This window comes from Mesoplodon mirus, assembly GCF_964341445.2.
Source record: "Mesoplodon mirus genome assembly, chromosome: 5".
In the NCBI taxonomy this organism is placed as follows: Eukaryota; Metazoa; Chordata; class Mammalia; order Artiodactyla; family Ziphiidae; genus Mesoplodon; species Mesoplodon mirus.
Window position 1 is genome coordinate 48,657,978 of NC_138980.1, and position 13,383 is coordinate 48,671,360.

General features: G+C 37.1%; 1 protein-coding gene across 2 annotated transcripts in view; it reads left to right on the forward strand.

Moving 5' to 3' along the window:
• Positions 1-4,425, forward strand: part of SOX30 (SRY-box transcription factor 30) — a gene marked incomplete at its 5' end in the record, with an annotated part of 66,860 nt that extends 62,435 nt beyond the window's left edge. Inside the window, one exon of one of the 2 annotated variants that reach the window (XM_082621269.1) lies at positions 3,439-4,425. In XM_082621269.1, the coding sequence (XP_082477395.1) occupies positions 3,439-3,835 (397 nt within the window). In that variant the 3' untranslated portion in view covers positions 3,836-4,425. The remainder of the gene's footprint in view (positions 1-3,438) is intronic. The other variant, XM_082621270.1, reaches the window with a different exon arrangement.
• Positions 4,426-13,383: the final 8,958 nt, after the last annotated feature.

The window sequence follows — 13,383 nt, forward strand, 5'->3', positions numbered from 1 at the left end:
AAGAAAAGCCCTGGACTAGATAGCTTCACTGGTGAATTCTACCAAACTTTTAAAGAAGAATTAACACTAATCCTTCTCACATTCTTCCAAAATATATAAGAGGGAGTGATTCTAAAGCCAGCATTACTCTGTTACCAAAGCTAGAAAAAGATATCACAAGAAAGAAAATTACAGAATCAACAAAATACTTGCAAACTGAATCCAGCAGCATATTAGAAGGATTATACACCAAGACCAAGTGGGATTTTCCCCAGGAATTGTAAGTGTGGTTCAACATCAGGAAATCAATCAGGGTAATACATTTCATTAAAAGAATGAAGGAACAAAACCATCTGATCATTTCAATTGATGCCGAAAAAGCATTTGATAAAATCCAACACCTTTTTGCCATAAAAATCAATTCCTGATTTCAAAACTTAGCAAGCTAGGAGTAGAAGGGAACTTCTTCTACATGATAAAAGGCATTTATCCAAAACCGAGAGTTAACATCATACTCAATGATAAAGCACCAAAAGCTTTCCCCTAAGACTGGGAACAAGACAAGGATGTCTGCTTTCACCACTGCTGTTCAACATTGTACTAGAAGTTGCAGCCAGAGCAATTAGGCAAGAAAAAAAGACATGTAAAATGGAAAAGAAGTAGAATTACCTCTTTTCACACATGATACTATATATGGAAAATCCTACATATAGAAAATCCTAAAGAATCCACAAAAATTTATTAGAGTGAATGAATGAATTCAGCAAAGTTGAAGGGTATAAGATCAATATACAAAATTCACTTGTATTTCTGTACACAAGCAATAAGCACTCAAAAAAGGAAATTGAGAATACAATTCTTTTTACAATAGCATCAAAAAGAGTAAAATAGTTAGGAATATATCTAACCAAGGAGATGCAAAACTTGTAAACTGAAAACTATAAAACATAGCTGAAATAAATTAAAGAGGACTGAAATAAATGGAAAGGTATTCGTGTATAGGCATTGGCAGACTTATTATTAAGATGGCAGTACTTCCCAAAGGGATTTACAAAATCAATATAATCCTTTTCAAAATCCCAGCAGCTTTTCTGCAGAAATGGAAAAGCTGATCCTAAAATTTACATGGAATTGTAAGTGACCTGGAATAGTTAAAACAATCTTGAAAAAGGAAAACAAAGTTGGAGGACTCACAATTCTTGACCTCAAACTTACTACAAAGCTACTTTGTATCAAAAAACATGGTATCAAGAGACAGAGGAGACAAGCCACAGACTAGGAGAAAATATTTTCAAAAGATGTATCTGATAAAGGACTGTTATCCAAATATACAAAGAACTCTGAAAATTCAATAATAAGAAAATGAACAACCCAGTTAAAAATGGACAAAAGACCTGATCAGATACCTCACCAGAGAACATATACAGATGACAATTAAGCATATGAAAAGATTCTCCACATCATATATCATTAGGGGATTGCAACTTTAAACAACATTGCAATATCACTACACACCCCTCAGGATTGCTTTGCCCACTACACCATGATGCTTCTGTAGGTATTCATTTTCATCCATGTAACCTTTTAGGATTACTCTTTTTTTTCCCCAATAAATTTATTTATTTATTTTTGGCTGTGTTGGGTCTTTGTTGCTGCATGCGGGCTTTCTCTAGTTGCGGCAAGCAGGGGCTACTCTTCGTTGTGGTGCACGGGCTTCTCATAGGGGTGGCTTGTCTTGTTGCGGAGCACTGACTCTAGGCGCGTGGGCTTCAGTAGTTGTGGCATGCAGGGTCAGTAGTTGTGGCTTGCAGGCTCTAGAGTGCAGTTTCAGTAGTTGTGGCACACAGGCTTAGTTGATCCGCGGCATGTGAGATCTTCCCAGACCAGGGCTCGAACCCGTGTCTCCGGTATTGGCAGGCGGATTCTTAACCACTATGCCACCTGGGAAGTCCAGGATTACTCTTATCTTTACTGATATTTTTGTTTTCCAGATATAATACTAACTTGTTTTTACCACACCAATATAGCCATGTGATGTTTGCATTATAGCACACTTTAGCAGTTATCAAGTATATACTACCTGGATATTAGATTTTTTTAAATTAAATTCTCCACCAAAGCTTGTGTAATATCTTGCCTATATTGAGTCCTAAAAGAATAGTTAGTAGGTGAATTGTTCCTAGCTGAAGAGAAGAAGGCTTTGTGGAGGAAGTAGATTTGAGCACACCCTTGAAGTATTTGTGGAATCCAATGCATGGAGAGATCTAAAGATAGAAGAGCTATGGAGCAAAGTCATAGTAGCTGCAAGTACAATGCATTCCGGATGTATGTATTAAATTAAAAATGCCTGAATGATGATGTGGCAGTAGGAATGGAAACCTGAAACGTTTCAGAAACTAGGTCTCATATTTGTGGTATTGAACATGGGCAAGGTCCCTAGCACTTGGAGATTTGGGGGTAGGACACCAACCACTGAGGAAACCCTATATTTCCAAAGAACTTGAGATGATAGTCTATTATGTCAATCATACTTATATTTTTAAAGGGAAGGAAACAAAGTTGACCTTGTAAAAAAAAATGTTGGAGCATGAAATGAAACACCCAACTTGTTTTGGGTTTTGCTAATGGGCATGGTTATTATGCTTATATTATCTGTCACTAGATGGAGTCCATGAGTCCAGGCAACTTTTGGTTGGACTTTTCTACATAACTCTTCCTATGATTCCTGTTCTGTGCCTTTGAAAGGTGGAGTAATACTTTTTTTAAAAAATTGACAAATGGGTTTGAATGGCAGAATTTTTAGATTTGCCTTAGAAGAAAAACTATTAGTTTATAAAACAGCAAAGTGATCTTTTCAGTTCTTCACATTCCCACACTCCAAATTTCTTTTTGGAAAAGATCTCTAAAAACCAGTTTAATATCAGTTCTAAATCTTTCTGGTATTGAGTGTTTTAATATAATTAATTATTGAATGTGAATTTAAAAATTAAGTTGTTATCCTCTGTTCGAGTGCCCTCCCCCATCCCCAAGAGCTCTTGATTTCAACCCAGTTATACATTTCCCCCCACCTCCTATAAATTTTGCTTCAAATACTAGTAAGAACAATTGTTACACTGCTTACTAAGTGTCAATATTTAGCACAGCACAGCAGGTACCTGCATTTCTAAAACCTTACATGGCATAAGGCATCATGAGAGAAAGGCCCAGATAGGTAATTTTTCTTTATCAAGGCTGCCAAAGGTAAGAATCCTGAGGCTGATAATAGGTAATACTTATAAGCTTACTTTGCCAATTGTTTTATGTTGGGACTAGGCAACATGTAGATGAGTACATGAAGTAGTTGCAGAAAGTTATCTTGGGAGCTCTCTAGGCCCCAGTTAAACTTGCTCAGTTAGTCTGTATACAAGGCAACATGTGGACAAGTTATGATCGAATTCCTTTTTTGTCTTTCTGCTACAGCACGTGCCCTTATAGTCGGCCTCCTTTTGACTATGGACATTTTCCAGGTTCAGTGCCAGAATGCCTTGGTTATTATGAAGAAAGATACCAAGACCATGAAGCTATGTTTTCAGCTTTAAATAGAGAATGTCTTTTTAGAGACTGTCCTTTTAGAGACTACCCAGATGAACGTGCTCACAGCGAAGATTTTTGGAGTTGTGAGAGCTTGGATGGGACCTCTTACTGTAACAGTCATAGCCACAGTGGGGAAGAATACTTAAATCCCATGCCTCAGCTGGACACTGGAGCCTTGGAAAGTGTCTTCACAGCCCCGACAACAACTCCCTCTAACATCCAGCAAGTCAATGTCACGGACATTGATGAGGAGGAAGAAGAAAAAGTGCTCAGGAATTTATAATTATAAAACAAATATGTACAGAAAATAAACATCTCTTAAAATATATTCTGGGTCACTTGATGTGAAAAAAAGCACCTAGAATGCTTTGTTGAGAGTTTTCAGCTGTGATCTGAGGAGTCAAAACCAAATGCAATTTATGCCTTCATAAAGTTTTGATTAGTGAAACTGGAATCCTGATGTTTCATCGTAGGAATATTTAAGATATGAAGTAGTTTATTTTTATGGCTGAAATTTGCATCAGCCTATATTATCATTGCTTTATCTTGAAACATGCAAAACACTGAATCCTCACAATTATATGTGAGGGGAAAGGGGGTGTATAATCTGCCATGACAAGTGTGATTTGTATTTTAAGTCAGGATACATTTATTTTTCTTTATATGATGTTTTGTTTGGTGTTTATGTAATACTTATGGATGTTTCAGTTTTTATGTAACATTTTGAAAATATTTTGATAACTTTTAGCAGTAAATTGGGACTCAGTTACCAAATTTAATTTACACTAATAACCAATTATAAGTTACAAATGTGTTTTAATGGAACCTGAGTAATTCCTTCAGCTAAATTAGTCATTTCTGTTCCTAAACATTTTCATCATCTTTTTTGGATATCTTTTTACATTTGGTATGCATTGTTCTACTTTTGTTATACTTAAATAAACATAGAGAAAATTGTTCTTGTTGGATGTTTTCTGTTTGGGAGACAGAAATAAGCAAAATGAGTATTGTTAAAATGAGAATGGGTTCCATACCACATGCAGATATTCATTTTAACTTAATAGTCTCTAGAATTGTACAGATCCTATTAGCTTACTTGAAACTGTATCAACAAAGATGGTGTGCACATATTATGATGCCATTTCCAAACTCTTTACAGATGTGTACCTATGACTTAAGCACTCCCTAAATGGAAGAGCTCTTCCAGATTTGGTTCAAGCAGCTGTCTTTAAAACCATGGAGTTCATTTAAGAGCACATGGAATTTGTTTAATTCACAATGAGCAAAAAAATCCTATTTGCAATGTGGCCTCTGGGTAAATGCCCACTTATGGATGGAGAGAACCATATTAGAAAAGGATCAGAACCACCAGAGTTGGGATCAGGGTAAAAGAGATCTACAAGACACAAAGTGAATTGATCATCAGAAATAGCCACAAACCAATACACTTTTCTCTCAATGATCTGTATAATTTATACAAATTGAGATCTTTTACTTAAAACTGCTTGGAAATTATGTATGGGAACCTATTCTAAGCTTCCAACTTCTTCCTTTACTAAACCTGTTCCTTAAGCAAAGGCTGTTACTGTATGATACATTTCATCAACCATATACTTAATTGTATGTAACATTTCCTCTTCCCAATAAAATTTTTATTTTCACATTTTATATTTATTATTACTCTGTGCAATATCACTTGAATGTGGTTAAAGACCAAAACTTGAATTCCTCGGTAGAGGATAAACATGTAACTTCACATTGGAACTACAGCACATTTGATGTCTACACCATGACAGATGTCTACACCGTTGTAGGTGACAGTTTGAGCCATTTAATCCCATTTCATTTTAATCGCACCTTAGCGACTGAACTGCATTTTGATCACAGACCTTATTCTTTTTTTACTGAAGTATAGCTCATTTACAATTTATATTAGTTTCAGGTGTAAACAGTGATTCAATGTTCTTATAGATAATACTCCATTTAAAGTAATTATAAAATACTGGCTAAATTCCCTGTGCTGTACACTATATCCTCGTAGCTTGTTTTATACATAGTAGTTTGTACCTCTTAATCCCCTATCCCTATCTTGCCCCTCTCCCATTCCCTCTACTCACTGGTAATCACTAGTTTGTTCTTTATCCTGTGAGTCTGTTTCTGTTTTGCTATAGTTGTTTGTGTTATTTTTTAGATTCCTCATATAAGTGAAAACATACAGTATTTGTCTTTCTCTGTTTGACTTATTTCATTAAGCATAATAGGGAATTTCCTGGCAGTTCAGTGGTTAGGACTCTGCGCTTCCACTACAGGGGACATGGGTCCCTCCTGGTCGGGGAACTAAGATCCCCCATGCTGCGTGATGTGGCAAAAAAAAGAAAAAAGGCATAATACCCTCCAGTTCCATCCATGTTGTTGCAAATGGCAAAATTTCATTCTTTTTATGGATGAGTAATATTCCATTGTGTGTGTGTGTGTGTGTGTGTGTGTGTGTCTTCTTTATCCATTCATCTATTGATGGACACTTAGTTAGCTTCCACATCTTGTATTTCCCCAAATTATTTGACCAAATATTGTCAGAATATCTAAAAGGCTTGGGTTCCAACTAACACCTTTAGAGAAAGACTGCTCTTGACTTTCTAAATTTGATAATTCAGCTACTTGAAAGTTGGGACTAAATCTATTTTCAGTCTATTTGCAGTGAAAAGAATAATGCTGCTGTGAACATTGGGGTGCGTATATCTTTTCGAATTAATGTTTTCCTTTTGTTTGGATATATACCCAGGAGTGGAATTGCTGGATCATATTATGGCTCTATTTTTAGTTTTTTGAGGAGCCTTCATGCTGTTTTCCATAGTGGCTTCACCAGTTTACATTTCTGAAAACAGTGTACTAGGGTTCCCTTTTCTCCACGTCTGTGCCAACATTTGTTATTTGTAGACTTTTTGGTTATAGCCATTCTGAGAGGTGTGAGGCAATATCTCCAACAGATCTTGTTCCTATAGACAAATTCGTTGGGGGAATCCCTTTGTAAGGCAGTGGAATAATATAGAGGATAGTTCAGTGTGTCCTAACTATCTGTCTTCAGGCTAGTCCTTCCCCAATCTTCATTTTAATGGCTGTTGAGTCAGGGCTACTCTTTTAATCTTCTTCCTTCTGATCAGAAGTCAGTTTAGATTGTTTACAGATCCACAATATAATTTGGGCTGGGAAATATGGGTATCTTTTAGGTGAAACAATATCCAATAGCAGTTAAGCATGCCTAGCTGCAAATGCCCATATCTGCTCATTTATAGCTCTTCAAACCACTGTTAGCTCTGAGTAGAGACCTATAGACTAAACAAAACCCTGCCCTATTGGAATGAATTCATTTGCCTCTCCAAGTCATCACAGTGAAATTCTCTAAGCTTGAAACCACAAGCACTTTCTAATAGGTTTCAAGGCCTTATTTGTTCTTATTGTAAATTGGAGGTAACCATATTTGTGATAAGAATAACTTCCTTTCAAAGTGTGTTGCATGTCACTCAGACTGTTCTGTGCTTTGGACAAATCTGCTCTTCTTATTTGCAAATAAAAACTTCTTTCACTGCAAATAGACTGAAAATAGATTTAGTCCTAACTTCAAGTAGTTGAATTATCAAATTTAGAAAGTCAAGAGCAGTCTTTTTCTAAGGGTGTTAGTTGGAACCCAAGCCTTTTAGATATTCTGACAAAATTTGGTCAAATAATTTTGGGAAATATATGCTGTGTCCCCACCTTGGAGAGTGCCAATGCCTATTGTCTTTGCAAAGCTTCTCAAAAATCTTGACGTGACATGTTAAGCTCTGTTTATCTCAGAGCTCCCCTACCTGAACATGAGTATCCTTTTTTCTTTTAACATAATGTCTACTAACAGAATTCACTCTGGAAAATGCTGCTTATTGCTGTTGCTTCGGTTTTCAGTCGTTGGCTTCACATATGGTTTTCTGCATTGATCGGAAAAAATCCTTAAATCGTTTACTGAAAGAAAGTGGTGACTAATTAAACTGTATTCTGCATTAAGTATCTGATGGTCTTAGAAGACAGAAGAACTGAAACCTAGAGTTGTTATAAATTTTGGTTGTCCACTAAACTGACTTTTTAACGAAAGTTGATATTGCACCCAAGAATTTGAGTGGGCAAATGTGCTAAATTCCCACATAAGTGTATTTTTCACAGTGAAAACCAGCTGTCAGAAGGATTATTCCTGAGCCAAAAATACAAGCTACTTTTGAGAGTTCCAGTTTGGAAATGATTTCAAAATGAAATTCTGGGGATTCTATGCATTACTTGCAATATTTTAAAGTAGTATAATTTTGATGTGAACAGTGTAATTCTGAAAAATCTGTCCTACATGTTAGAACAGACTCTGCTGAGGAATATCCTGTTCTAGCTTTCTGAATCATCTTAACTTTTTAGGATTTTAGAGAAATTCCAAGAGTTTCACAATAAAACTAGTTTTCTGAAAACAAGTGTGGAAGGAGTTACTTTCTAATTCTACTTGATGAAAAATTCCACACCCTCTAGACAGATTTACCCTTTATCTCTACTTTCCTCACTCTAACTGCCTGACCAAACCCTACGTGTCTCTTTTCTGATGGGTAACACACGCAAATCTTAGTAAACTTTTCACTAAATGATGAATGCTTGCAGGAAAAAGGGGGAGATGGAGATGTAGGAGGAGGACCATTTACTGCACCTTAAATCCCTGGCTCCTCTGAAACCACTTCAGGGAAATGTTTTATTTCTAAAAAATAATGAACAGCATTTTATATGTATTCTCTTTCAGAGGAAGATCTTCCAAAAGCTATGTTCGTGCCTGTATTCCCTGGGACACTGTCTGTGGAGGCTGATAAGCCCTCCTGGAAAGGGTCTTTTAAGCTGTGCATAATTACATGGGTCACAGGCAATGGAAAGGTATGGGGGTGACCAACCGTTCTGGTTTGCCCAGTACTGAGGGGTTGCAGGGGTGGAGGTCATGGGACCTAGGACCAGTGGTAAAAACAGAAAATTCCTGGACAAACTGAGATAAACTGATCATTCTAGTGAATACAGTGAGTACAGAATCAACTGGATCTATGCAGATCTATGCTTATGCACATTGTGCAATGCAGATGTAGAGTTTGAAATGACTGAGCTTCACTCACGAAGGCAGATTATAGCTGAACTTGTGTTGGGCCTATTAGAAAGGCATGGAGTAAGTTACAGGATACATGCGGACTGTAAGAGAGCTGAAGATACATAACTGTTAGTGCCTGGGTTGCTTTTATTAGGTAGCTTCAAGTTTGCTTAAAGACAAAAGAAAAATGGTCAAAGCTGTACCTTTTAGTGATATTTCACTATATAAACCAGGGAGAGAAAACATTTTTGTGAATATGGAGTCTTTGTTTTAAACTTTCTTACTGTTTCCCCAACAATGATAGTGGAATATTGGCCAGAGTCCTTAGGACAATGCAAAGCTGGGCTGTTTTGGCACACGTAATATTCCAACTCGATACATTTTTAAGTGTCTCTGAGACACTAGATATGGTGGTGTTTTTCAGATGTGGTCAGTGCACCGCTTCCAACAAAATGATCTGGGATGCTTGTTAAAAATGCAGCCATTCCCTATATCTGTAGAATCAGAATCTCTCTGGCTAGAGCCTGGGAATATACATTTTTAATAAGCTCCTCAGGTGATTCTTAAGCACTCCTACCTTTGACACCATGTAAAGTTTGCAAGGCATTTAAATTTTTGTTATGAAAACAATATAACTGTACTAAAGGGAATCTTCAGAGAAGAAAAAACCTGTAATCCATCCAATAATTGTTTTTATTTTATGATGGTCTTTCTATATTTGCCCATATACACACATTTTTCACACAGTTGTACTCACAACACATACACAATTTTGCATATACACAAATTTGCATTTCCTCAATATTTTATCACGAGCTGTTTTTCATACTCTGTAGCTTCCTAAGTGATGACTTTTCATGTTTGCATAATATTGCTTCAGGCAGATGTGCCATAACTAATCATATGAAAGGGTTGGGTTTGCAGTTTCAGTAATTTGTCCTAGTAAATTTCAAAGATGAGATTTCAGAGTGAGCTCTCTTACAGACTAGAGGCTTTTATATGAGAGAAAAGTAAATTTTTAACTAGTTCAATCTACTATAATTTTGTGTTTTCTGTCACATGCAGCTGGAGCAGATTCTAACTCATTCAGAATTCTTCCCCTCCAGAAAGTTTTCTCTAACCCTCAAAGACTTAGTTGTTCCTGCTTTGTATTCCCACAGCACCTTCATTTATATCTCCCACTACTTTCTAAGTTCCTTGAGGGCCAACCAGGGCAAGTATTTTAGAAATTAGAAAAATAAATATATGGTGGCCAACAGACTAACAGACACAGCTCTGTATTCTCGGCTTCAGTGACTAATGGGATTCATAAGCTGCCTGATAAGCACTGCTTCCCATGATTGATTGCCCATGAGAATTACCAGTGAACTTAAAAAAAAAAAGCAACAACAACAAAAATTCCTGGATCTCCAAAATTTGAATATTTGAGGATGGGAACTGGGTGTCTGTATCTTTTTTTTTTTTTAAATAAATTTACTTATTTTATTTATTTATTTTTGGCTGTGTTGGGTCTTTGTTGCTGTGCATGGGCTTTCTCTAGTTGCGGTGAGCGGGGGCTACTCTTCGTTGCAGTGTGCAGGCTTCTCATTGCGGTGGCTTCCCTCATTGTGGAGCGTGGGCTCTACGTGCACGGGCTTCAGTAGTTGTGGCACACGGGCTCAGTAGTTCTGGCTCAAGGGCTCTAGAGCACAGGCTCAGTAGTTGCGGGGCACGGGCTTAGCTGCTTCACGGCATGTGGGATCTTCCCGGACCAGGGATTGAACCCGTGTCCCCAGCATTGGCAGGCAGATTCTCAACCACTGTGCCACCAGGGAAGCCCCGGGAGTCTGTATCTTTAAAATGCTCCCCAGGTAATTCTGAATCCCAACAGGCAATGATTCACAAAATGGCATTTGGGAGCTATGGTACAGCTTCAGGATTTTCCTCTCACCAACATTTCATTTTTCTCTCTGTCTTCATGTCGCTTTAAGAGTCAGTAGTTCAGTGAATTTCCAAGCTCAGTTAAAGTCATTTTTGAGCTCTCTTTAATTTGAGAGTGGCTCCTAAAACATAAAGGAGTAGAGAGAGATTGACCAGGAAGGTTTTTACACTAATAGTAAATATAAGCACAGAAAGAATTGTCTTTTCAAAGCACTTACTACCGAATGTAATTATCTCATTTATTTGTTTCCTTGTTTATTTTCTCCCCACCAACCATGGCTAGAAGCTTCAAGAGAACAGGGACGTTGTGTTTCTTTTTTTTTTTTTTTTTTTGCGGTATGCGGGCCTCTCACTGTTGTGGCCTCTCCCGTTGCGGAGCACAGGCTCCGGACGCGCAGGCCCAGCGGCCATGGCTCACGGGCCCAGCCGCTCCGCGGCACATGGGATCCTCCCAGACCGGGGCACGAACCCGCATCCCCTGCATCGGCAGGCGGACTCTCAACCACTGCGCCACCAGGGAGGCCCCGGACGTTGTGTTTCTTGCTTGACGAATTATCCCTAATACCTAGCACTGTGCCTGCAGTGTATTGCATGCTCAATAAATACTTGTTGGATTAATTAATAGATAGAAGCTACACTTTACTAAACACCTACTATGTGCAACTGTGTCTGGTATGTTATGGGATTATCTCAGTCTTCATAACAAGCTTGTAAATAGTTGTTTTCTTTATTTAACCAATGAAAAAACTGAGGACTTAAAGAAGTAAAGTGACTTATCCAAGGCCACCCACCGAGTGAGTGGAAGAAACTGAGACTCAGGAACAATTGAGTATGTCCTGCCACTCCCTTCTGGCTTGTAGAGTTTCTGCTGAGAGATCAGCTGTTATCCTGATGGGGATTCCCTTGTGTGTTATTTGTTGTTTTTGCCTTGCTGCTTTTAATATGATTTCTTTGTGTTTAATTTTTGACAGTTTGATTAATATGTGTCTTGGCGTATTTCTCCTTGGATTTATTCTGTATGGGACTCTCTGTGCCTCCTGGACTTGATTAACTATTTCCTTTCCCATATTAGGGAAGTTTTCAACTATAATCTCTTCAAATATTTTCTCAGTCCCTTTCTTTTTCTCTTCTTCTTCTGGAACCCCTATAATTCGAATGTTGGTGCGTTTAATGTTGTCCCAGAGGTCTCTGAGACTGTCCTCTGTTCTTTTCATTCTTTTTTCTTTATTTTGCTCTGCAGCAGTTATTTCCACTATTTTATCTTCCACCTCACTTATCCGTTCTTCTGCCTCAGTTATTCTGCTATTGATCCCATCTAGAGTATTTTTTATTTCATGTATTGTGTTTTTAATCGATGTTTGATTCATCTTTAGTTCTTCTAGGTCCTTGTTAACTGTTTCTTGCATTTTGTCTATTCTATTTCCAAGATTTTGGATCAGGAACAATTGACTTGTCCCACATCAAACATCTCCTCTGTGGAGGAGCAGAACTCAGGTCTGCCAGGGAACAGTTCAACCTTGTACAGAAATAGAGTGCATAAATTGGTAGTTATGATGTATTCAAACATTTTCTTAAAATATCTGTGATATTATGATTTATAACAATAAATGCAGATTTGGTCTTTGTCTCTGGCACAGAGCTTCTAAAACCCTTGGAATCTCCAAAGTGATCAGAGATCTAGGAACATCTTTTTTTCTAATAGTTGGTCTTTGACCCTGGTTCCTGATGCAGGGCTCCTGAAACCCTGAAACAAAATAATAGAGCCCATAGCAGAAATTAAAAGAAAAAAAACTACCAGAACAATAGAGAAAAATCAGTGAAACTGATGGTTGGTTCTTTGGAAAGACCTATGGAATTGACAAAACTTTAGTAAAATGACCAAGATAAAAGAGAAAAGATACAGATTACCAAAATTAGGAATGAAAAGGAAACATCCTGAACTCTACAGAAATTTAAAAGATTATGAAGAAATATTATGAACAACCTTATGCCAACAATTTGACAACTTAGCTGAAATGGGCAAATTCATAGACAAAAATTATCAAATTGACTCGAGAAGAAATATAAAATCTGAATAGACCTATATCAAATAAAGACATTAAATTATTTGACTAACTAAAAAGTCTTCCTACAAAGGAAAGTCCAGGCCCAGATGGCTTTACTGGTGAACTCTATCAACATTTAAGGAATTGATAATACCAATACAATACAAACCCTTTCAAAACTAGAAGCAAATGGAACACTTTCCAGCTCATTTTACCCTGATACCAAAGTTTCAAAGATATCACAAGAAAACTACAGACCAATATCCATCATGAATATAAATGCTAAAATTCTTAAAAGAATAGTTAACTGTGTATAATACTGTATAAAAAAGATTATACATTATGACCAAGTAGGTGTATCCACTAAGGCAGGCTAGTTTAACATCTGACTATCAAGTAATATAATACACGTAGTAGTAACAGACTAAAGCAGGGGTCAGCAAACCACAGCTCAGAGACCAAATCTGGCATGACTTTTATTTTTTTAATAAAGTTTGATTGGAAAACAATCATGCCCACTAATTTATGCATGCTCTATAATTGCTTCCATTCTACAATAACAGAGTTGATTGGTTGCAACAAAGATCATATAGCTCACAAAACCAAAAATATTTACTATATGGCCCTTTCTGGAAAATGTTGCTGACCTCTAGACTAAAGGGGAATATGACAATCTCAAAATATGTAGAAAAAGCTTTTGATAAAATATCAATATTTACAATACATCAGAAA